Source organism: Eriocheir sinensis, chromosome 35 (assembly GCF_024679095.1).
Source record: "Eriocheir sinensis breed Jianghai 21 chromosome 35, ASM2467909v1, whole genome shotgun sequence".
NCBI classification, from domain to species: Eukaryota; Metazoa; Arthropoda; class Malacostraca; order Decapoda; family Varunidae; genus Eriocheir; species Eriocheir sinensis.
In genome coordinates, this window is record NC_066543.1 from 16,033,919 (window position 1) to 16,058,320 (window position 24,402).

General features: G+C 45.3%; 1 protein-coding gene across 2 annotated transcripts; it reads left to right on the forward strand.

Annotated features, from left to right (window-relative positions):
- Window positions 1-1,193: 1,193 nt before the first annotated feature.
- On the forward strand, window positions 1,194-23,165 carry LOC127007493 (sialin-like). 2 transcript variants are annotated; one of them, XR_007760273.1, is made up of 12 exons: window positions 1,194-1,389; window positions 15,614-15,812; window positions 16,570-16,826; window positions 17,317-17,550; window positions 18,147-18,234; window positions 18,703-18,929; window positions 19,053-19,202; window positions 19,479-19,611; window positions 20,060-20,301; window positions 20,711-20,837; window positions 21,252-21,986; window positions 22,050-23,165. XR_007760273.1 is itself a non-coding variant. In XM_050878583.1 (11 exons), exons 2-11 carry the CDS (start codon window positions 15,695-15,697, stop codon window positions 21,326-21,328), a joined length of 1,653 nt encoding a protein of 550 aa, XP_050734540.1. In that variant the 5' UTR covers window positions 1,194-1,389; window positions 15,614-15,694; the 3' UTR covers window positions 21,329-23,165. The 2 variants fall into 2 exon arrangements, 1 of the variants encoding a protein (XP_050734540.1); XM_050878583.1 differs by having other exon boundaries at window positions 21,252-23,165.
- The last annotated feature ends 1,237 nt before the right edge of the window (window positions 23,166-24,402 follow it).

Genomic DNA, 24,402 nt, shown 5'->3' on the forward strand with positions numbered 1-24,402 from the left:
CCAACTTCCCCTCCTCCCTCCTTCTCTCCCCCCTCCTTCCCTCTCTCTGCTTGTGGGTAGCCTCAGTATCGATTTGGCCAGGCCGCGCTTCGTACGTGATGTATAAGCGTCAAAATATAACACTAACTTAGCCTTGGTGATAATGGTTTTTGATTTTCTCCTCCGATGTCGATCTCTGCTTGCCCGCTCTGCCATATTTTTCTCATGTTTGTCAGTAATTTAAGTTGTATTTCTTTTGTTCATATTTTATTGTTATTTGTTCTGTTTCATTAAAGTCTTCTCTATATGTATCAAGTTTCTCTGTCTACGAGTGCTTTAGTGATCTGAATGCGGGATCTCTCTCTCTCTCTCTCTCTCTCTCTCTCTCTCTCTCTCTCTCTCTCTCATTTTCTTTGCTGTCGATATATCCTCAGCTGTCACAATTTTATATTTCTCCTTATTTGGTCTATTACACTGAGTCAGTCATGATTGTGGTGTTTCCTCGTTCCTTCCTTCACTAAACGGCTGTAAGTGAATAAGTGCAGCGGTGAGTTGGCGGCGTGATTCATCCCATTCAGAAATCCCCGCTCGTGACGGAGGAACGGAGGGAGAGAAAGAACACACGGATCCCTTTTTTGCTATTCTTATCTCCCAGTCTCCGTCATTCTCCCTTTCATTCGTGGCTCGCCTCTTGTTTGGGTCCACGAGATCAGCCGTGGCCTTGCCGGGAGTAGATTGTGTGTTATTTTGTGTTTGTGCTTCAAGTCACGGCACTGGAGAAGGAGGATGGGGAAATTAGGGGTCTTAGGGGCTGCTGGTGTGTGCGACTGTCATAGCGAGGAGGGCAGTGGCGTGGCTGTTGATGGGTTTTGGAGGGCTGAGGTTCCTTGGAGTAAGGTTTGACCCTCCAGTAAACCCCGTAATGAAAATATGAAGCAGAAAATACACTGTCATTAACAAGGGAGGTCTTGTATGGACATTGAACGACTCCCAGATAACTTAGGCCAACCATGCACCGCCTCAATGCACACCACAATCTATGCCACTATAAGGAAGCTGTTGGTGTGGGAGAGGTGAGGGGGCGGGTTGCGTGAGGGTGCTAATGTGAGGGGTTTTATGTTTGACAGGCCCCGTGGAGGAGGACGAGGAGGAGGCGGCGTGGAGGCTGGGTGGGGCGGCGCGACGGCCAGCCATGTGCGCGTGGTCGGTCTGCTCGCCACTCATGTCGCCGCGGTGCCTCTGTTTACCTCCGGACGCGGCAGAGAGCGGACGCACGCCTCTCGCACCTCCCACATGTTGTGAGTGCCACGCGGCTACGCATTCATTCACTAGCTCTCAGCACGGCCAGTTGACCCTCAGCATCGCGTTCTCACACTCTTCTCAGCTGCCGAGGGGCGCGCTAAGTCTAAGGTAACCTGAACACTGTCATCCCTCAACTTATGTCTTGGTCTCATTACTCACCTGTTCTCTTGTCCCTCACTGTGGTCTGAAGGGTCTTGAGTCCTGTAGGCTGTGGTATACTTGGTTGGGAGTGTGAAGGGAGGTTTTCACGATCTCCATCAGGAATTGATCTCTCTTCTTTTCTCTCGTTCTTTTTTTTCTCTTCTTTGGAGCAGCGCCTAGCTATTTGTGTGTGTGTGTGTGTGTGTGTGTGTGTGTGTGTGTGTGTGTGTTTCCCTTGACCTGCCTCCCTTGCTGTTAAAGAAAATGTCTCGCCAAGTCAGGCATATAAATACTAATATATATTCTAGCTCCATTCCTTATGATGACATCAGCGTCTCCGTGTTGCAATGGCTTATCTATCTTCTAGCTTGTCTTCTCGAACAGTTGTGCAAAACTTCCGCTCCTTATACGCATGAATCTTGTGAAAGATGTCTAAATGTCTTGTTAAACTCAGACTTTGAGTATGATCTGGTTTATTCTCAGTTGCTTAACCCTGTTGTGTGTTGATAGCAAATAATAGCCATGTATCGAGCAACAAATCTTAATCTTCCACCTTGCACAAGTTATGTTTTGAGAACCTAAAGTTGTGCTGGACGAATGTAGAGACTGTATTTATCTAGGTCTTCTCAAATGTGTTCTCTGTCACTCATTCAGGCGCCTCACGCGAGCTCAAATTCATCACTATAAAAGACCTCAGCTTTTTCTTCTCTCCGCGAGTCGTCCCACAGCCGTGCTCCCCTTGCCTCCTCCTGTACCGCCCACCCCGTCCCCAGCTGTGTGATGGTCCACAGGTGGCTGTTGAGCACCAAAATAGGCTCTCATAAAAGCCCGACCTTCTTGCCACAGCGCCCCATACACACAGCAGCCGCGCGTGATGCTTTGGTTCTTCCCTTGACAGAGACAGAACGAGACTAAAGGGACGTGAGAGTGTGAAGTAGAGATGGATGGTTTTACTCCGTAGCGACTTTGATAACGTAACTGATACCTTGCTCGTGAGTAGTAGGAATGTCCATAAGGAATAAGGAAAATGGAAAGTGGTAGAAGTAGTAGTAGTAGTAGTAGTGGTAGTAGTAGTAGTAGTAGTAGTAGGAGGAGGAGGAGGAGGAGGAGGAGTAGTGTTAGTATTAGTGGTAGTAGTAGTAGTAGTAGTGGTGGTAGTAGTAGTAGTAGTAGTAGTAGTATGTGGTCTCGATATAACGTGTCTCCATCCTTCTTCCCTTTATTCATCTTCTACACATGTCCTGTCATTCATTATAGCCTTGAAGTGTGTTCGGTATGTATAATCTAATTCACGCAGGCTGGCTGATGGTGGAGGTAGTGAATGGCAAGGAGTCTTCGTGTTGAGCAAGGTCAGAATAACTCGAAGGACGAAGTAGTAGCAGTAGTAGTACAATTGATGCAGGTTAGGTATACCAGCGTCATATAACCATCATCACCCTCAAGGCACACATTTGACGCGCGGTGGACTGACTGACTGAGGTCCATTTTCTTAACCCGGTAGCAGCGACGGGCCAAATTTGTGGCTTTACCGTGTAGCAGCGACGGGCCAAATTTGTGGCTTTACCGTGTAGCAGCGACGGGCCAAATTTGTGGCTTTACCGTGTAGCAGCGACGGGCCAAATTTGTGACTTTACCGTGTAGCAGCGACGGGCCAAATTTGTGGCTTTACCGTGTAGCAGCGACGGGTCAAATTTGTGACTTTACCGTGTAGCAGCGACGGGGCAAATTTGTGGCTTTACCATGTAGCAGCGACGGGCCAAATTTGTGACTTTACCGTGTAGCAGCGTCGGGCTAAATTTTTGTCATGATAAAGCCCCCCAAAATAGATGATGCATAAACTGATCACAAATGCGTTGATATATATTATGGAATGGTGTTTGTGAGTGATGATTTTTTTTTTCATTAATTCGCTTACTGAGGCCTTTAATTAAGAAACATGATCCCCGCAGCTACCGGGTTAAACGTCTTTGGCTCCCATTTGACTATTTCCCAAGGCCACAGAGATTATTAACCGGGTTTTCATGGGTGATTATTCCCGTTCATGGTGCAGAAGTCGTGTAAAAGTCTCACTAAGATCACAAAACAGTCCATGAAAACCCCAGCAACTTCTACGAGAGCCTTTTCGAACAGGCGAACCGAGGTGCCAAGACGTTTAAGGATACTGGCTTGACTAACACGCAGCCAACCATGCAGCCAGCCAGTCGTGTTTACATCCCAGGGAGCGGCCCGACTTGTGGCAATATCCTCATCACAGCACCTGCGGATGGAAGGGCCTGGTTGCGAGCTGCAGCTGGGGAGTAATTGCCTAGGTGATGGCTGAAGGGTTGAGGTTAGGGGGAAGAGGGAGTAGAGTTGGGACTATAGAGGCCATATTCATAAACATTTTCGGTGTCCAAGGTCACACATTTGATAAGGCTTTCGTAGGAGTTGTGGGTATTTCCATGGGTAGTTTTGTGACCATGGCCCAAGTTCACACGTTTAATAAGGCTTTCGTAGTTGTGGGCAGAGAGAGAGAGAGAGAGAGAGAGAGAGAGAGAGAGAGAGAGAGAGAGAGAGAGAGAGAGAGAGAGAGAGAGAGAAAGGTGGTTGAGGGAACGTGTAGAATTAAAGAACTGTTGCACGTAAAAGAAATTGCAAAAGAAAGAAGGACAGGCAGACAGGAGAGTTGTATAGAGGCGACGTGAGGGCAAGGAAAAGGTAGTTGAGGGGACGTAGAAGGCTAAAGAACTGTTGCACGTGGAAAAAAATAAAGGATAGCCAGAGAGGAGAAAAGGTGGTTGAGGGGACGCAGAAGGCTTAAAGAACTTGCACGTGGAAAAAAAAGGAAGGATAGCCAGAGAGGAGAGTTGTATAGAGGCGACGAGAGGGCAAGGAAAAGGTAGTTGAGGGGACGTAGAAGGCTTAAGAACTGTTGCACGTGGAAAAAAAAGGAAGGATAGCCAGAGAGGAGAGTTGTATAGAGGCGACGTGAGGGCAAGGAAAAGGTAGTTGAGGGGACGTAGAAGGCTTAAAGAACTTGCACGTGGAAAAAAAAGAAAGGATAGCCAGAGAGGAGAGTTGTATAGAGGCGACGTAAGGACAAGGAAAAGGTGGTTGAGGGGACGTAGAAGGCTTAAAGAACTCTTGCACGTGAGTCAGGCACCGTGGAAAAACAGGTGCGGTAACTTGTGTGTTTACTAAGCGTGGTGGATCCTGTTTCTTGACTCGCTCACTCTCACGGAAAAAAGATAGAGTAAGGAGTTAAAGTGTGTGTGTGTGTGTGTGTGTGTGTGTGTGTGTGTGTGTGTGTGTGTGTGTGTGTGTGTGAGAAAGTTTTGTGTTCGCGTTATCTAATCTTTCTTTCCATTTCCTTTTGTTCTGTGACCTTGAAACATCCGTCTTTACCTCTCTCTCTCTCTCTCTCTCTCTCTCTCTCTCTCCCCTATAATACAACACCTTATACGTAGCTGCTCCTCTTCCTCTCATTCTGGTCCCTCGGAGGCGTCATGGCACCAGAGTGTGACCTTAATAGGCATGTCCGCGACGCAGGTGTTGTATAGATGACACTTGTGGTGGTGGTGGGGGTGGTGGGGAGACTGGTAACCTGTTCTTGTAGTGGGTGTGGTGTCGGTTGGAGGGGTAAGCTTGTAGGAGGGAGAGGGAAGGAGAGGGGAAGTATTTATGTAGTGGAAATGGTGTGGGGGGAAGGAGCAGGTTGTAGGAGGGAATGTGTGCGGGGTAGAATTGTTTAAAGTAGTGGGCGCGGTATGTGAGAGTGGGGAGATTGTAGGAGGGAGATGGAAGGAGAGGGGGAGTATTTAGTGTAGTGGAAGTGGTGTCGGGGGGGGAGAGGTAAGCTTGTAAGTGGGAAAGTGTGGGGTACAGTTGTTTAAAGTAGTGGGCGCGGTCTGTGAGAGGCGGGAGCTTGTAGGAGGGGGCAGGAGAAAGAGGAAGAATTTACTGTAGTGTTTGTGGTGTGTGTGGGGTAACGCTTGCAGGTGGGAAGGGAGGAAGGGGAAGAATTTAAAGTAGTGGGCTTGGTGTGTGAGTCGGGAAAAATTACAGGAGGGGAGAGGGGGAAGGAGGAAGAATGTAGTGTAGCGAGGGAGGAGGAGGAGGAGGAGGAGGAGGAGAGGAGTAGCAGAGAGAGACGGTCTTGATTACTCCAGGGGTAGGGGTGCAGTCTCTCTCTCTCTCTCTCTCTCTCTCTCTCTCTCTCTCTCTCTCTCTCTCTCTCTCTCTCTCTCTCTCTCTCTCTCTCTCTCACACACACACACACAGCATATGTCTCAACTCTTCACTTCCTCCTCTTTTACTAATCCTCTTTATCTCTCTCCTTTTATTCTCTTCGCCCACTCTCTCTTCTCTCCTTTATTCCTCATTTCCTCTTTCGTTCAGCCCAGTTTTTCTCATGACTTAATTTTCAGGATATACACAGTTTTTTTCTTGCACTCTCGTCCCTGATTTGCTTTCTCTTCACTTCTTTCTCTATGTAAACGTTAATTTTTCTCCTGTAAAGCTTTCTTCTTGATATTGTAATTTTTTTTTTTCTTGCTATGTTAACTTGTCTCTTCAGAACACTCGTACACATACAGACGTCACTTCTTCAATTTGTTATTTTACTTTAGTCTGCGATTTTCATTTCTTTTAACATTATGAGAGAGAGAGAATGAGTGGGGAGGGACTGTGTGGGTGTGGGTGTGGGTGTGGGGGGATCGGGGCGCTGGCTGGCTGGCTGTCCGCTCACCCTGGCAACACCCTGGTAGCATTGACCCGCCGTGATATCAGTTTACGTCAGCAGGGCAGGTGACCAGGCAGGTATATAGCAGCGCGAGGTCGAGGAGAGTGACCACTATCAGCAGCATCAACACTTAAAAAAAACAGCATAGATAACGCGAACACTAAGGCCAGTCTGAGCCCGTGTTCTCTTCTTCTTCTTCTTTTTGTTCTTCTTCTATTTCTTCTTCTTCTTCTTCTTCTTCTCTTCCTCCTTGTCGTCGTCTATGTTCCCGACCTCATCCTCCTCGTCCTCCCAATAAGGCGAGTCACGTAACAAACACACACACACGCACACGCACACGCACGCACACGCACATCTAATAAGGCTTTTGTAGAGGTTGTGTGGCTATTGCTATGAGTAGTTTTATGAGCCTAGTGATAGTGGGACAAGGCTTCTGTACAAAAAAAAGAGGGGAATTAAAGTAAGAAAGAAGGAAAAGAAAAAGAAGAAACCAGAAGGAGATGAAGACCAGGATTAAGAGCAAGGGAAAAAAAGAGAAAAAAAACAGAAACCCGAGAACAGGAAGGAAAAGACTAAGAAAGAAGAGAAAGAAAGTCAAGGATTATATGGTTGGTCTGAGGTGCAGGTTGGTTAACTTTAAATGGGTTCGTAAATATAATACCTGACTCTCTTTCTCTTCTTTTTCAGTCTTTTCCTTCCTGTTCTCTGGTTTCTGTTTTTTCTTCTTTTCGTTTTTTCTTGCTCTGAATCCTGGTCTTTATCTTCTTTTTTCTTATTTTTCTTTTCCTTTTTTTATTTTATTTCGTTTTTAGTTCTTAATCCTGATCTTTTCTTCTTTATTTCTGTTTCGTCCTCCCTAAATTTCGCTTCTGGTTTCTTACTTCATTTTCTTTTCCTTCGTATTTAAATTTTCTTTTTTTTCTTTCTTAATTCAGGTCTTTCTCTTCTTTCTTTCTCCGTTACTTCCTTCTTCTTCTTCGACTTTTTGTGGTTTCTTAATTTTTTTCCTTCTTCCTTTTCTCTTCTTCGTTTCCAGTTTCATCTTCATTTCTTTTCTTTCTTTTTCTTTACTATTTAATTTTCGAGTAATACACTTTCTTCCTACTCGTAATTTTTCTCGTTTTCAATTATGTCTTATCTTGTGTAATATATTTAATTTTCGAGTACTAAACTTTCTTCCTACTCGTAATTTTTCTCGTTTTCAATTATGTCTTATCTTGTGTACTATATTTAATTTTCGAGTACTACACTTTCTTCCTACTCGTAATTTTTCTCGTTTTCAATTATGTCTTATCTTGTGTAATATATTTAATTTTCGAGTAATACACTTTCTTCCTACTCGTAATTTTTCTCGTTTTCAATTATGTCTTGTGTAATATGTTGGAGATAAGTCCCGGCTTTATCTTCTCCCTCCCCTCCTCCTTTAGTGCCGGGTTCTTCATTTATCCTGCGTCTTATCCTCCCTCTCCTTTGGTATCTCCCGTCATCCGCCGGCCTCCTCCGCCTCCTCCTCACCCTTATCGCTCCCCTCTCGGTGACAGGTAGAGAGAGCCTACGTGGCGGTGCATTTTCAGGGTCAAATATTATGCCTTCTGTGTGGCAGGCAGTGTTCTGGAGTTCTGACGGCAGCGGCATCTCTCTCTCTCTCTTCTCTCATCTCTCTCTCTCTCTCTCTCTCTCTCTCTCTCTCTCTCTCTCTCTCTCTCTCTCTCTCTCTCTCTCTCTCTCTCTCTCTCTCTCTCTCTCTCGTGGCGGTCATTTTCAGGGTCTCTCTCTCTCTCTCTCTCTCTCTCTCTCTCTCTCTCTCTCTCTCTCTCTCTCTCTCTCTCTCTCTCTCTCTCTCTCTCTCTCTCTCTCTCTCTCTCTCTCTCTCTCTCTCTCTCTCTCTCTCTCTCTCTCTCTCTCTCTCTCTCTCTCTCTCTCTCTCTCTCTCTCTCTCTCTCTCTCTCTCTCTCTCTCTCTCTCTCTCTCTCTCTCTCTCTCTCTCTCTCTCTCTCTCTCTCTCTCTCTCTCTCTCTCTCTCTCTCTCTCTCTCTCTCTCTCTCTCTCTCTCTCTCTCTCTCTCATTTTCGGCATTAAAATGATGTTGAGAGCAGACACATGCAGTTATAGCCTTGCGTGTGATCAGTACGAGACTCATGTGACCTTGAATACATTATTAGCGGTGGTGTGTGTGTGTGTGTTTAAGTGTCCCCTCGCTCGTCAACTCCGCATGCTCTTAGCTCAGTAGGTTAATAAGGCCATGTCTGCTTGTAGGTTTTGTTGCACCTGAGTCAACGTTTTGTGTTCTCTTTCGCGGGACGGGAAGGGCGTGAAGGCTTCGTCCCTGATTCATGCTGTGGTTTATTTAGCGCTACCCCGGTTAAGGTGCGTAGAAGCTTGCGTGCCTGCCTTGGGTCTGTCTTAAGCACGGGAATATGCCTGCCACGTTGCCAGGAACACACACACACACACACACACACACACACACACGAAGGGAAAGAACAAAAAAGGGTGACAAAGGAGATACACAGATGAAAAGATAAAGGTAAAAGAAAGGAAGGAGAGGAAAGGAAAGAAAGTGGGAAGCAGGGAACAGGAAAAAAAGAAAAGGGAAGGGAAAGAGAAAGGAGTCTGGAAATGCATTTGTTAAATATAGCATTTGTTAACGGTTATGTACCTAATTTGGCCTGCTTACTTCCAATTTCGGGGACTGGGGTAGTTAGATGTGTTGGGTTTTCAAAGAGTTAAGTTGACATATTATAGATTCAGCCGTATAAAGGGATATAAAAAAGAAAGCAACAAAACTAACTTATCAAAATCGGGTCGAAAAATATAAATCAGTCATATAATTGTTACTGAAAACTAATACGACGTTGGTAAAATCATCTTCTTCTTCCTCTTCCTCTTCTTCTTCTTCTTCTTCTTCTTCTTCTTCTCTTTCTGCTGCTTCTTCTTCTTCTTCTTCTTTTTCTTCTTCTTCTTCTTCTTCTTCTCTTTCTGCTGCTGCTTCTTCTTTCTACTTCTTCTTCTTCTTCTTCTCCTCTTCCTCCTTGTCGTTGTTGTCGTCGTCTATGTCCTCGCCCTTGTCCTCCTCTTCCTCCCAATAAGGTGAGTCACGTAACACACACACACACACACACACACACACACACACACACACGTGGAATCACCTCCCAACCGTTCACCGCCGCGTTTTAGCCGACACATCGTAAGTAACTGCCAACAACGTGACTCCACCCCCCTGACGAAAAACAACAAACAAACACACAAACCTATTTCCCCACGTCCCATCGCCGCTCCGAGTTGTGTGGACATGCGCTGAACCCGTATATTATTTTTTTTACATACTCTTCCGTGTCATATTTTCGTGGACTTTTCCTTCACTAGTCCTTACATTCTCTTTCTCTTTCCATCTTCATTCCTTTTCTCTTCATTTTTCCTCCTTCGCTTCTCGTTCCCGCTTTACATATTTAGCTGCGCACGTCGGGGTCCCGCACGTGACTTCGCACACCCAGACGTGTAATAAATAGCACGGTGACTAAATGTTTTCCTCCCCCGCTTCGGTTCACTTTCAGCCGGACCAAAGCTTCTCAGAATAGCTGATACGCATTAACGCAAATAGGACTCTCAAGGGCGGTCCGTGCACTTTCTTGACCTGTCTCCCTTGCCTTAAATGAGTATTGTGTCCATCTTGCTTCAACGCCGAGGCTCTGGGGTGTCTGTTTGGTGAATGTTTATTATGCAACACCTTCTGGCCCGTCGCTGCTACACGGTTAATGCCTTCTGGTAATGCAACACCTGACTTATAACTATGCTTCTAATTCCCTCTGGTAATGAAACACCTTCTGACTTATAACTATGCCTATAATGCCTAGTAACGCAACACCTAACTTAAAACTATGTCTCTATTGCCTTCTGATAATGCAACACCCTCTGGCTTATAACTATTCCTCTAGTGCCTTCTGGACGTTTCATATTAATGTTCCACCTTTTTTGAGCCGTGTTGACGTCCTTGATTCCACTCCGTTACTATTTGATTCCCTGTTTTACTCTCTGAATCCAAACTATGTCCTTGATTCAATTCCATCACCATTTGTTTTCATGTGTTACTTTCTGAATCCAAATTGTGTTCTTGAGTCAGCTTCATTACTATTTGATTTCGTGCTCTGAATTCAAACTATGTCCTTGATTCCACTCCGTTGCTATTTGATTCCCTGCGTCACTCTCTGAATATACCTTGAAGTCTCCTGCTTCTCTCGAACAAGCGATGCTCCTTTGATGCCTTAAGGCGTTCCTGTATGCCCTCTGACGCTTCCTGATTGAAGGTTTTATGATCCTCTTGAACGCGCTTTCATCCCATATGACGCCACACGATGCTTCTCGATCACTTTCCGACATTCTCTAACGTCATTGCGGCGTCTTGAAAGGTTTCTGATACTCCCGAAGGCACTGGGTCTTCTTACGCCCCCTGAGACACGTCACTCCGCCTCTTCTGGGTCGTCGCCCCCAAGTATACACGTTGGACAAAACAGGGGAGGAATGTGCCGACCCTCATAAGACCCAAGGCTGCACCCGTAAAGACCTTGGACGTGGGGGATGCAAAGTGTAAACAGGTCGTTGGTGGTTGTCTCTCGCGCCAAAAATCGGGAGAGAAAAACAGATAAGAAAAAAGTTAATGTTATATAAAGATTTCTGGGCTGGTGACTCGGAATGTATCGACAAGGAAGACAAGACGAAAGTGTTTATAAGCAAAAGGGAATAGTATACTGTTCGTTGGTGGACCTCAAATGTCTTGCCAAAAATTCAAGGGAGGTGAAGATAGAAACAAACAAGTGGCCATTACATAATCTTTAGGTAAGACGAAATGAGACAAAACCGTTTATAGATAGAGCAAAAGGCAATACTACTGTCCGTTGCCGAGACAACATATGAAGTGCCTCAAATAGATACCTCCATGGAGTATTCCCTGATGGCAAAACCGTGTACATAGTATCTTTGCTCTTAATTAAGTGTGAGAAAGTGCATTTTTCTTTCGCCAACTACGTAAATAAGAGAAATTCCCCTCGTTGGGTCTACACGCCATTGCCCCGAGGAAACAGAATCACGGAATCCCTATCGTAAGCTTCCCTTTTGTTTATATGTATCGGTGTATAGTTTATTTTTTTAACTTAGAATGGTCTGAATGATCATATCGCGAAGGATGTATACCTCAATTCGTGGGGCACCCTGTATACGAAACTGACCTCTCTTTTGACCTCTTGTTGCTCTTTCTGCTTTTGTTCGGAGCAGCGTCTAGCGTTTGTTGTTGTTGTTGTTGTTGTTGTTGTTGTTGTTGTTGTTGTTGTTGTCGTTGTTGTTGTTGCTGTTGTTGTTGTTGTTCTTGTCGTCGTCGTCGTTGTTGTTGTTGTTGTTGTTGTTGTTGTTGTTGTTTTAGCCTTTGAGCTGCCTCCTTGCTGTACAAAAGAAAACATATTTGGGGTTCCTCTTTTGGGGTTGTGGATTGGAATTGCAGACTCTAGATGCCTCTCCTGACGTAACGCACCACCTTTAATCGAGTGGCCAATATCATGAACATCTGTCGCACATCTGTATAAACGACGCTGCCCTTCAAAGCTGATATTTAGGAACAAGGCATCGTGCGAGATCTGTTTCTGAACGTATTAATATTTATCCTTCTCTCCGGGCGAATAGTTATCTCTCGCACCAACATTCGAAAGAGAGAAGCAGAGAAGAAAACAAGAGGATATTATCTAAAGATTTTGGTGAGGTTAGTGAAGTAAGAGGATATCGAAAGCAGGAAAATACTAGCTACGGATGAATTATGGAAACTAGAGACGAAAAAATTAGCTGAATGATTACAACGAAAGGTCACTGGCAACAACCTTTTATCCATTATCGTAAAAACGCGTAATAGGCTACTACTACTACTACCACTACTACTACTCTCTCTCTCTCTCTCTCTCTCTCTCTCTCTCTCTCTCTCTCTCTCTCTCTCTCTCTCTCTCTCTCTCTCTCTCTCCTCGTGTCTCCCCTTTCCTCCACCCCCTCGTCTCTCCCTTTCCTCCATCCCCTCCTCCCCTCTCCTCCACCCCTTTCGTCGGTTCTCTCCCCTCATTGCATCCTCTTAAGTGGGATCGAACCCCTTATGAAGGAATCTGAGAGGCTTAGACACGCTGATACTACTCTCTCTCTCTCTCTCTCTCTCTCTCTCTCTCTCTCTCTCTCTCTCTCTCTCTCTCTCTCTCTCTCTCTCTCTCTCTCTCTCTCTCTCGAGGACATTGATCTCTAAGCCTTTTGATCCTCTTTTATTTTCACTCCACTATTTTCTTCTTCTTCTTCTTCTTCTTCTTCTTCTTCTTCTACTTCTTTCGCTTCTTCTCTTCTTTTCCGTTTGTTTCCAATTTTATTTCTCCTACTTTTTCTTCTTCAATTTTCTTCTTTTTCTGCTTTGTTTCTTCCTTTTCTTCATCCTTTCATCTATATTTGCTCCTCCTCCTACTACTAATATTCCTTCTCCTATTCCTCCTCCTCCTCCCTTTCCTCCTCCTCCTCCTCCCAAAAAGCTCCTCACTGCGTAGCCCCACGTGTAGTACTTTTTTTTTTTTTGTTTTTTGTTTTCTCCTCATTTTCTCTTCTCTTTCATCTTTCATCCTGCACTCCAATTTCACGCTTGTTTTCTATTCACATTTATCACTTTTTCCTCGGTTTTTTTTTCTCTCTCCCTATTATTCTTGTATTTCTTCTAGTTCTCATTCTTGTTATTGATTTTGTTCTACTACTACTACTACTACTACTACTACTACTACGAATCACTTATCATCTAACATCTCTTGCATCACCATATTTTCCTCTCCATTCTCCTCCTCCTCCTCTTCTTCCTCCCCCTCTATCTTCTCCGTCTCTAAAACTACCCTATATGTACTGCGTAGCTCCCTTATTTTGCGTAACAGCCCAACTTTCACCTCCTTTCCTCTACTTCTCCGTTAAGGAACCCCGTTTGTTATGCACGCACGTCATTTTAGAGTCTTTCATTGCTCCACCTCCGTCCTCGCTCGCACACACATTCGTACTGTCACGCAAAGGTCAGTCTTTCAATGTCGTGGAGCAATACACTAAAGGAAACAAGGATAGACGCATATTCCAACACTATTGATTTATGTGTTCCTCCCCGCCCCCCCCCCCGCCCTTGCTATGCCTCTTCTTCCTCCTCCTCCTCCTCTTTTTCCTCTTCTTCTTCTTCTCCTTCCTACTATGACTTCTGCTACGACTACTACTACTACTAAAGTTATCCTCCTCTTTCTTTTCTTCCTCTTATTTATTTTCCATGTTCTTTCTTCTTCTTCAGCTTCACCTTCTTTATCATTATTATTATTTTTGTCATCATTACCGTCATTTTCTTCTCCTTCATCTTATGCTTCTTGTTCTTCTTTTTCCTCCTCCTCCTCCTCCTCTTCTTTTTTTCGTTATTTCTTCTTCTTTTTCTCCTCCTCCTCCAATCTTGCTCGTCCAGTCTTGTCATTCCTGTACCCTATGAGTTCCGTTTCTGATCTTTACCGTGTATTCACTTAACACTATGACGCAAGTTCCGCTCATATGTTGCTTAATGTCATATTCTTGAACATTTCGGCGCCCCAGCACACCTACTGGACAAGGCTTTCATAGGAGTTGTGGGGGGCATTTCCAGGGGTAGTTCTATGACCCTTCTGGTAGTTTGACCCTTCTTCTGTACCGTGAACCTAAAGAAACACTCATGAGACCCCGATTAATCTCCTTTACGGTCCTTGGAAATAGTTGATGTTGGGGGTGGAAGCGTCTGAGAACACCGATATTGGTCTTATCAAGGGAAAGTATTATATTGACTGATAATGCAATCTTAATGGCACTTAACATGAGGAAGAGCTCGAGATACCCTGAAGCCTTAGTTTATATTGCACTTAAAAAAATAAAAAACAGAGAAAGGAATTAGGAAGTTAGCGAATTCTTTTGGTTTTAATTCTCGTCTTCCTCCTCCTCCTCCTCCTCTTCCTCCTCCTCCTCCTCACGTGGATAGACAGGTGGGGCCATTCAGAACAGAGAGGAGGAGGGAGAAGAGGAAAGAGGGGAAGGGGGGGAAGAAGGAAGGGGAAGGGAGGAGAGCAAAGCATTACGTTGACAGATCTAAGATAAGGGGAGAGAGAGAGAGAGAGAGAGAGAGAGAGAGAGAGAGAGAGAGAGAGAGAGAGAGAGAGAGAGAGAGAGAGAGAGAGAGATGGGGAGGGGGTTGAAAATGCATTGAGAAGAGAAAGTTAAGGAGAGATAAGGGAAGGAGAGGAGAGAGGGAGGAGGAGGAAGAGGGAGGAGGGAGGGAGAGGAGGAGGAAAAGAGGAGGAGGCATAGCTCATTAGAGAGAGAGAGAGAGAGAGAGAGAGAGAGAGAGAGAGAGAGAGAGAAGCGGATATGTCACATTTTATCATCTTTTTTTATCAAGAATTTCCAGACAAGACGAGGAAAATACGCAATCTCTCTCTCTCTCTCTCTCTCTCTCTCTCTCTCTCTCTCTCTCTCTCTCTCTCTCTCTCTCTCTCTCTCTCTCTCTTTTGGTCCTGCCCACGCTTTCTCTCTCCAAGGCGAGCTGGTTATATCTGGTTCAGTCCGGATGCCTGCCAGACGCTACACCCCCCTCCTCCTCCTCCTCTTCCTCTCCTCCTCTTCCTCTCCTCCTCCTCCTCACACGCCACCCGCCTTCACGGTTCTATTTCCCCCTCTCTTCCTCCCTCCCTTCTCTCCCTTTCCCTTCCTTACATGCCAGCGTCTCTCTCTCTCTCTCTCTCTCTCTCTCTCTCTCTCTCTGGTTCCTCGTCTTCATATACACGCAAGAGAAATTCCCTAGTGAATGATACTATAATTATATAACTCCTTGTGTTAGGCTATTTATATATATATTGTTGTTATTTATGTGTTTGTTTATGTATTCATAAAAGAGTATCAGCATCGTTTTCTTCTTCTTCTTCTTCTTCTTCTTCTTCTTCTTCTTCTCCTTCTTCTTTTTCTTCTTCCTCTTCTTCTTTTTTGGCTCTATTGTTTTCTTTATGTGTGTGTTTATTATCTAAGTGAATGTTTATTTGTGTCTTCGTTAGTTTTTTTTCTTGCTTTTGGTTATCTATCTATCTGTCATTTATCTGTCTTTCTCTTATGATATTTTTCTTTATCCGTTCTTTCTAATATTATGTATCTCTCTTCTCACTCGTTGCCAATATATATCCATTTCTTCACTTTTGTCTCTTTTTTTCTTATCTCTTCACTATTTTCCGTCCTTTTAACTTCTACTGTCATCCTTTACTACAACAACGACGAGGCATAATGATTTCCCTACAACAAGAAAAGACAAAACTTACAAACTGCATATCCTTTCTGGTGTGGCAATAGTCCTCGTAGCCACCGCCTCCATAATGCATCGTACCCTACCTAACCTTTGCCTCTCTAAATGTCATACTTTTCTCTCTTTTGCAGGAATAGGTAGCTGAAGAAGAAGTAAAAGCCTACTACTACTACTACTACTACTACTACTACTACTACTACTGTACTCTCAAGATGGACTCCAGCGCCCCGCAATCGCCTCTTGATCAACCGCCGGATACTCACTCCAAGTCTCTTCTCCTGCACCTCGACGGAACACTCGCCGAGCCCCGCCAGCCCAGGAAAGCTAAGGGTGAGTGTGTGTTTGTGTGTGGGGGGGGGTGAGGGGGGTGAGTGAATGAATGGGAGTAATGTAATGGGTTTCATGGGCGTTTGTTGGCACGGAAAAAAATGTGAGTATGTGTGTGTGTGTGTGTGTATGTAAGGATGGAGAGCTTGTATGTCTCCTTTTGTGCATGTCTCTGTGTATGTGGGCGTGTGGGTGTATGTGTGTAAGGATGGAGAGCTTGTATGTCTCCTTTTGTGCATGTCTGTGTGTATGTATGTGTATGTGGGGACTCTTGGTGGATGTATACGTAGGGGTGTGATATGTTTGATTCAGCTGCAAAGTATGTTGAACTTTTATAGGATAGGGACTTTGGGGGGGATGGGAGGTGGATGCAACTTTTACTGCGGTGACTAAATCTACGGTAAGGACACGTCTATTTTCCTTTACCTGGCCCTCTTAACTTCCAAATCATTAATCACTCAGTCAGTCATTAAGAAATCGGTCAGTCGGTCAGTTAGTCAGTCAATCTTAGAAATAGTTGTGTAGTTTGCGGGTGTTAGTGTCAGTGCGAGTACATGTAAAGGGTTCTTAATATTCCCACTTTTTTTTTTTTTTTGTGTGTGTGTGTGTTCAAATAAGGGCAGCAGTTATTTTTAGCTGGCAACGATAAATAGTCCGATTAATACAATGCACAACCTTGACATCTTAAATAAAAACAGTATCTCAGGCAAAGGATCAACGCTTGAGTTCATGACATTCGCAACCTTCTCCTCGGCTTCAGGTGATGGCGGCAGCGAGGAAGAGGCGGCGAGCTGTTGGCAGGTTCGCTACACCTTCGCTCTTCTCGCCCTGGTTGGGATTGCTCTGATGTACGCCATGCGAGTTGTTCTCTCCATCGCTATCGTGGCTATGGTGGGCTCCAGGGAACATCACGAGGGCGAGGAGAACGGCAACCACACCGCCGAGCCTCAGGACTTGACTAACGTTTGCGCCAACACGCGACATCCCACCAATGGAACCTCTCCCTCCTCTGACATGGTTAGTCGCCTCCGCTTTGCCTCATCTCTTTGTTGATGCTCTTTCTAGTTGTAAGTTTTCAGCATCCTCTTTCTTGTTTTCCTGCATTTCGTTCTTTTTTTATTGCATGGTGCTGTTCTTTAATTTCTTCGCTGTCAGTTGCAGTTGTTCTGGAGTTTTGTATTTCTCGTAATGGGTAGCCGACTTTTCCTCCTCCTCCTCCTCCTCTTCCTTCTGTTTTTTCGTTTTCTTCTGGCTCCTCACCCTCCTCATTCCTGGCTAGAGAGAATAGAGTTGATAGGAAAAGGAACTGATCACCGTACTTTATAAAAATTAGTATATCACGGGCTCAGAACATAAGTAAAGCTACACTCCTGTTCCCTACAGTAGAGAGAGCATGGAACCTCACCTTTAATCTTTCTCTCTTACGAATAGAACTAAAAAAGTACTTAACGTTATTCTCCATTGCGATATCTTCCTCACCACCACCTTCTCCCTCCACAACCAACAGGAGGGCGAGTTTGACTGGGACGAGACGGTACAAGGGCTGATCCTTGGCTCCTTCTTCTGGGGCTACGCGTTCACCAACATTCCGGGCGGACGGGCGGCTGAGTACCTCGGCGGCAAACTGGTCTTCGGTCTCGGGATCGTGGCCTCAGCCTTCCTCACGCTCGTCACCCCCGTCAGCGCCAGAGCCTCCACCGAGCTCCTCATCGCCGTCAGATTCGTGTGTGGCACCGTGCAGGTTAGTGGGTTGAGTTGTTAGTTAATTAGTTGGTTGATTGGAGGAACAGTTGGTGATTTGGGGTGATTAGGTGGATGTAGTCGTTGTTGTTTCCTTTATCCTTCGTTAGTATTATCTTTTTTACGCTTTATGTAACGGCAAACACACACACACACACACACACACACACACACACACACACACACACACACACACACACACACACACACACACACATACACGTTGCGCCTTTGACTAGGTAAACGGCTATACATAAACGGGCAGGGTAATGTAAAACTCTACGGTCCACTCTTGCCACGTTTCACCACTGACGGCCGACACTGCATCCGTACCAAGAACTACTCCGTTTTCTCTTGATTCCTTTCGAACATCACCAACAGCGGTCCAGTCTTACACCGATGACTTTTATTTTTAGTTATTTTGATATCTTCTCGAAATCACAGAAAGCTAATGCGAGCGAATTGTACTGATGCGGTGTGATGTAGAGAGCTTTAATGTGCGATATGTGTATGTATGTATGTATGTGTATATTTGAGTGTTAGTGATATGTATATTTGGCATGGACGTGGTAATGAGTACGTTGTCATATTCTTCAGGGCATCGTTTTCCCCGCCATCAACTCCATGATCGCCTCGTGGGTGCCGCCGCTGGAGAGGAGCAGGTACAACACCATCATCTACTCAGGTGAGGCGCTGCGCACACACCGAGGAGGAAGGGGGGAGAGGAGGGGAATGGAATTTGATGAGGGAGATGATAGGAAGGGGAAGGTAATTGTATATTGTCTGCTATATATAGGTACTCAGGAAAAGGAAGAGGAGGAGAAGGAGAAAGAGAAAGGAGGAGGAGGAGGAGGAGAAAAGAAAGGGGAAAGGGAGGAGGAAGAGGAGGAGGAGAAGGAGAAAAAGGAAAAAAATGGAAGAGGAAGAAGAGGGAGAGGAGGAGAAGGAGAAAAAGAAGGATGAGGAGGAGGTGGAGAAAAAAGGAGCAGGAGGAGGAGGAGGAGGAGGAGGAGGTTACTTTATTTGCTATTTACTCCATAATGTGTGAAGACAGTCAGTGAGTAAAATAAAACACCACTTGGCATAGTACTAAACAGCCATCCTCTTCCCCTTCATCTTAGTCACCATCGACACATCTGTTCCTCTTCACCAGGGTTCCCTCTCGGCACCGTTCTCTCCCTCCCCATCGGCGGGTGGTTGTGCTCCTCTGACTTCCTGGGTGGCTGGCCCTCCGCCTTCTACCTCTTCGGCAGCCTGAGCGTGGTGTGGGGCATCGCCTGGTTCCTTCTGATACACGACCGCCCCGAGACCCACCCGAGGATCTCCTCCCAGGAACTCAACCACATCCAGTCCTTCCTAGGGAACATTAAGAGTCCTGTGGTGAGAGAGAGAGAGAGAGAGAGAGAGAGATTTCTACAAATTCTGCAACAATAAACGTTCATTTCTTGACCATTACACAGCCTTTCTCAACACACCCCATCATCTTAATGCTCCCTCCCTCAGGTGGTTGCCCTACCGAAGAAGGAGATCTTCCTCTCCCTCCCGTTCTGGGGCCTCACGCTCGGCGCTCTCGGCTACGACTTTGGCTTCTACACCCTGCTCACTGAACTGCCCACCTACCTCAAGAACATCCAGCACTTTGATATGAGCGAGGTGAGGACGTGTGGGCATGATGGGGGTTATGGGCAGTGATGAAAGCCAGTCCATGATATTGTTATATAGTACATAGTGTGACTCCTTTCCCACCTAGTTACAAAGGAAGAAGGATAAGAACATACATATCTGATACTTAAAACATTAATAGTGATAATACCTTTTGAAAATTTAAGACATAGGGAGGTGAGAAAAAAGTGAAAGGCAGATAGTGTCCAAGTATGTCAGTGATACGTAATTGCTAAAACAACACTCAGGGCATGTTATCCTTCCCAGAACGGCCTGATGTCCTCGCTGCCCTTCCTTGTGATGTGGCTGTGGGGCTACGTGTGGGGCTCCATCATGGACAGACTCACAGTGGCAAACAAGATGTCTCTCCTCTCCATCCGCAGACTCTCAATGGCCATGGGTGAGTCACGATCCTGTTTTGTATCACTGACAGTTACTGAGGTCAAGAGTGAGGGTTGATGCTCATTGACGGCCTTTTTGCAGTTTTTATGGAATTGTGCAAGCAAGTTTAGTCGTGGAAATGCTCAAACAACCCCAATCCCTCCTCTTCCCTAGCTATGTACCGCTGCATGGCTGGCCTGATGTAACTTTCCTTTCTCGTCCTTTGTCTTACGGCCTTCCTTGCAGTTTTTACAGATTAATCCAACCAAATTTAGCCTAGGAAATGCTCAATCAACCCCATTCCCTCCTATTCCACAGCTCTATACGATCCCATGGTTGGCCTAATGCTGATGTAGTGTTTTCCTTTCTCGTCTTGTCTTACGGCCTTCCTTGCAGCTTAAACGGAATCATGCAGCAAGTTTAGTCGTGAAAGTGCTCAAACCGCCCCATTCCCTCCTCTTCCTCAGCTCTGTATGGCCCCATGCTTGGCCTGATGCTGATGTGCTTCGTCAACTGCAACACCGCGCTCGCCATGATGGTCCTGTGCATCTCGGTGGGCCTGAGCGGAAGTGCCAACTGCGGCTTCCTCTGCTCACACCAGGAACTCGCTCCCAACTTTGCCGGAACACTGCTGGGCATCACCAACTCCCTGGGCTCCGTGGCCGGGGTGTTGGCGCCAATCATCACCGGCAGCATCACCGAGGGCAACGTGAGTGCTCCTTGTGGGGTTGTGGGAGGTGTGGGAGGGGGGGAGGAGATGGAGGAGGGGAGGGTATGGTTGGGGTTGAGTTGATGGAGGGAATGTTCTAGAGGGGATAGTGTTGAGTGAGGTGTGAGATTCTCGTATGTTATATAGGATGGTTTGTGTGGGGGAAGGTGTGATGTGTGGTGTAGGTTGGGCTGTGATGGGGTGGGGATGGGCTGTGGTGGGGTGTGGGATGGGCTGTGATGGGGTGTGGGATGGGCTGTGGTGGGATGTGTGATGTGCGGTTGGATGGGGTGTGGTGGAGGTGTGGGCGCCTGTGTCTTCCTAATTTGGTCTGTCATAAATCAAACTTGCACACACCTGATCGACCTCATCAATTAAGCCTCCCCTCTCCCTCCTCTCCTCGGTGCAGCAAACCCTGAGTGCGTGGCGGACGGTGTTCCTCATCACGGTGGGCGTCTACTTCATCACCTGCACCATCTACATCATCTTCATCAGCGACAAGGTGCAGCCCTGGAACGGCCCGAGGTCTGGGAAAGGTGAGCCGCGAAAATTATATGTATCCTCTTTCCTTGCCCAGCGCTTATGTAGGTTTGATTTTATCTTCACAGGGGCTGGGGGGGTGGTGGGAGGTATAGAGAAATTCAATTTATTTTGATTCGTGTGTGATATAGAATGTAGTATATAAGATAGTTTTATATTTTGATGTCTTGAAAAATGTAGATATATAACAATACAATTTAATGGTGCTTTTTTTTTAAAGATTTGATAAGCATATGGCTATAGGCCTAATGATAAACAACAGAGTAACGGTTGATTAATAAGACTGTTTTTTCATACGTGCTGGGATGATAATTATGATAAAAAAAAAAAAATGGAATGTGAACATGAGCATTTTCTCTCCTGAAGGAACCGCTAATTCACGCCAACCCCTTCCCGCATTTCTTTAACAGCTGAACATCGTAATGGAGACCTAGACACTGCCGCGGCCCTGCTGGTGGATGACCCCAAGGCCCAGTGCAAGGCCTGAACACCCGCCGGCGATGACCAGGGACTCAAGAAGGCATATGAAAACCACTGATATTGAAGGACGCACACACACGGCGCTCAGGAGTTACAGGGACATAAATAACGACCAGGGAAGCAAGGGAGACACACTGCATTGCTCTGGGACATTAAACCACAGTGACCAGAACGACTGAAAATGAATCAAGGCACCCAAGAAAGAGAAGAGGGATGACACGGCACTCAGGAGCAAGAAAAGCTATAATATGGTGACCCAGAAAGCAGATATGTCAAGTTGAGACGTTCTTAGGCCGGTGGACACATGGAACAATAAAAGCAGCCCGACGCACAGGGACGACATGAGACAGGAAGACCAGAAACACCCTGAAACAAATAGCCACGCACAGCAACGAGAAGCGCCCCTGTTTAGTATAGGAGACACTTCTACGTGATCCCAGGGGCGTTGGAAAAGGCTCAAACCAGTCTTCCTCATACTCATCAATCATACTCATCCATGTCCCGCTGCTGGCATTACATAAACTGACCGTGTAGCTCCCTTTCGGCAGCTGTTGTACCTCCTGCGCCTGTGTACGTGTGGCGTCTCTCTAACAGCGTGAAAAGAGAGACCCTTCTGAATGTATGTGGGAAGAGGAAGATAGGGAGAGAGGTGGCGGAGGAAGAGGGTATATAAGAATGAGTATGGGAACAAAAGGAGAGGATAGGGAGAGAGATGATGGAGGAAGAAGGTATATAAGAATGAGTTGGAACAAAGGGAGAGAGATGATGGTGGAAGGTATATAAGAATTAATGAGTATGAAAGGGAGAGAGATGGTGGAGGAAAAGGGTTTATAAGAATGAGTATAGGAAGAAGGGAGATTAGAGTATGTATGGGAAGGTGAACAATTGTTAAGGATGAATGTGAAAAAATATTGTAAGCTTTGAAATGCGCAGAGAAAGAAACTCCCCCAATCTTCTGGATAGCGAAATACTTCAGAAAACAGTAATTTTAGGCATGTCTTGTTACTCTTCATGTGCTCAAACGATTGAAAAATTGATGTATACATTTATAAATAAGGGTGAATCTCATGTATTGTATATGTATTAGTAAGGGGGAAATAATATAGAAGAAAAATTGATTGAAAATTTATAACAGTCTAGCTTGTTCACGTCATCTCATTGTTAGTTTATTCAGAGGTGCTGAGTTTTTTTTGTCTACACACGCATAACGCAACATCAAGTGTGTGTTTGCCAAAGAATACTGTCATCTCCGAACACTTCTAACTACATAACTATTGTGAGTAGTACCTTGCGCGTATTGCTATTTTTTTCTTTAGTTTTTTACGTTTCTGTCGAGAGCTGCTGATGCAACAGTTAACGACCTTTCACAAAAGTAATGACGTACTTTTGACTATTATGCGAGCACTATTAACTCCTCGCTTATACCGTTTATACTTATCATGTACAGAGGACAGGTACCGCATGTAACCGTCTTAGAGAGGGAGGATGTGTTTTCGTTTAAGCTAAATGTAACAAACATCTGAAGGCTTCCGTGTTTAGTCCTGCCATAGATAGCGCCTGTGTGCTTGTGCATGCAGGCCCAGGCAACCACCCACCTCAGGACACTCTCTCGTAGCCTCACCAAATGTGCCCAGCTGTACAAGAGGCCGACAGACCCAAGCGACGTAGCTGTAGTCGCCACCTTCACCGCGAGGAGCATGTGAATATGATATGAATGTATAGGCTCTTTGGCTCTGTGTTATGGGCGTTGCTTTCACCGTCGTGTTTAATATAGCGAAGGAAAGAATAGGCTACCTACATGTGTACATATATATGTTATTTTTATAAGAGAAGTTTATATAAACTGTAGTACTTTTATTTCTTGGAATCTGATCCCTATTTTGTTGATGATTTTTTCGTATATTCTAGCGTGACTGATGAAAACGATATTTTTTCTTGCAAGGAAGATATAAATGGGATGCCTGTTGAGGTATTTGTTTCCTATTTCATGTCGAGTCAGAAGAATACTAACTAACTAACCAACGGGGAGCATACGCCATGAGGCGCATCGCTTCACTCATCCGCCGATTCCACCTCAGACGGTCAACCCGGGTAAGCTTCCACGCAAGCATATATAAGGTAACGTGGCGTCTCCTTTACTCACGGTTGTCTCGTACACAAACGATTCTATAAGCAGGATCGGCCTCCGGGAAGTGTACCATGTGCCCAGATAGCCGAACTAAGCTGGTAACGACCCTTAATTTAGTTTCACGACACACACACACACACACACACACACACACACACACACACACACACACAGCCTTGTATAGTACTTGCATCGTTTAGGTCACAAAAAGGGTTTCGGTGACGTGAAGTTACTGTTTCTTTCCCCTTGAACAATATAAGGATGGGGTGTAAAGTCCATGCCCGCAGGTCGGGTATTTAGGAGTTCCAAGCTAGAAAAAATAAGATGGAAAGGTAAAGGTGGATTTAAAGGATCATTTGATAACTGTGTAGATATCGTTACAATCTGATAACAGTATTTTTTTTATCTTTTTCCTCTACGCTTGTTTGTTTTCTTCAAGTGTGCAAAGTGTATGTATAACAGTTAACTTTATACTATGTAAAGAGACTAGCTGGAACAAAACAGGTTGCATGATTGGGGTGTGTGTGTGTGTGTGTGTGTGTGTGTGTGTGTGTGTGTGTGTGTGTGTGTGTGTGTGTGTGTGTGTGTGTGTGTGTGTGTGTGTGTGTGTGACATATCGAGTAAGGAAACGTGCATGATAGTTACAAATTTTACGTTTCATCATGAAATAAATGTATCAAAAAGATGTACCTGCTATTTCTTTACCTTTAAACCGCACATGATTTTGTTTATTTTCTTACAAACCTGCCCCCGCCAAATGTGCACGACTGAACGGGTACTGAGGAATAATCTTTTCTATATTTCGATTTTCGCATTGGCTACTGTACATCACTTAGGCATTAGTAATAAGACTGCATCATTCTTCAAGAGGACAATGATCTCTCTCTCTCTCTCTCTCTCTCTCTCTCTCTCTCTCTCTCTCTCTCTCTCTCTCTCTCTCTCTCTCTCTCTCT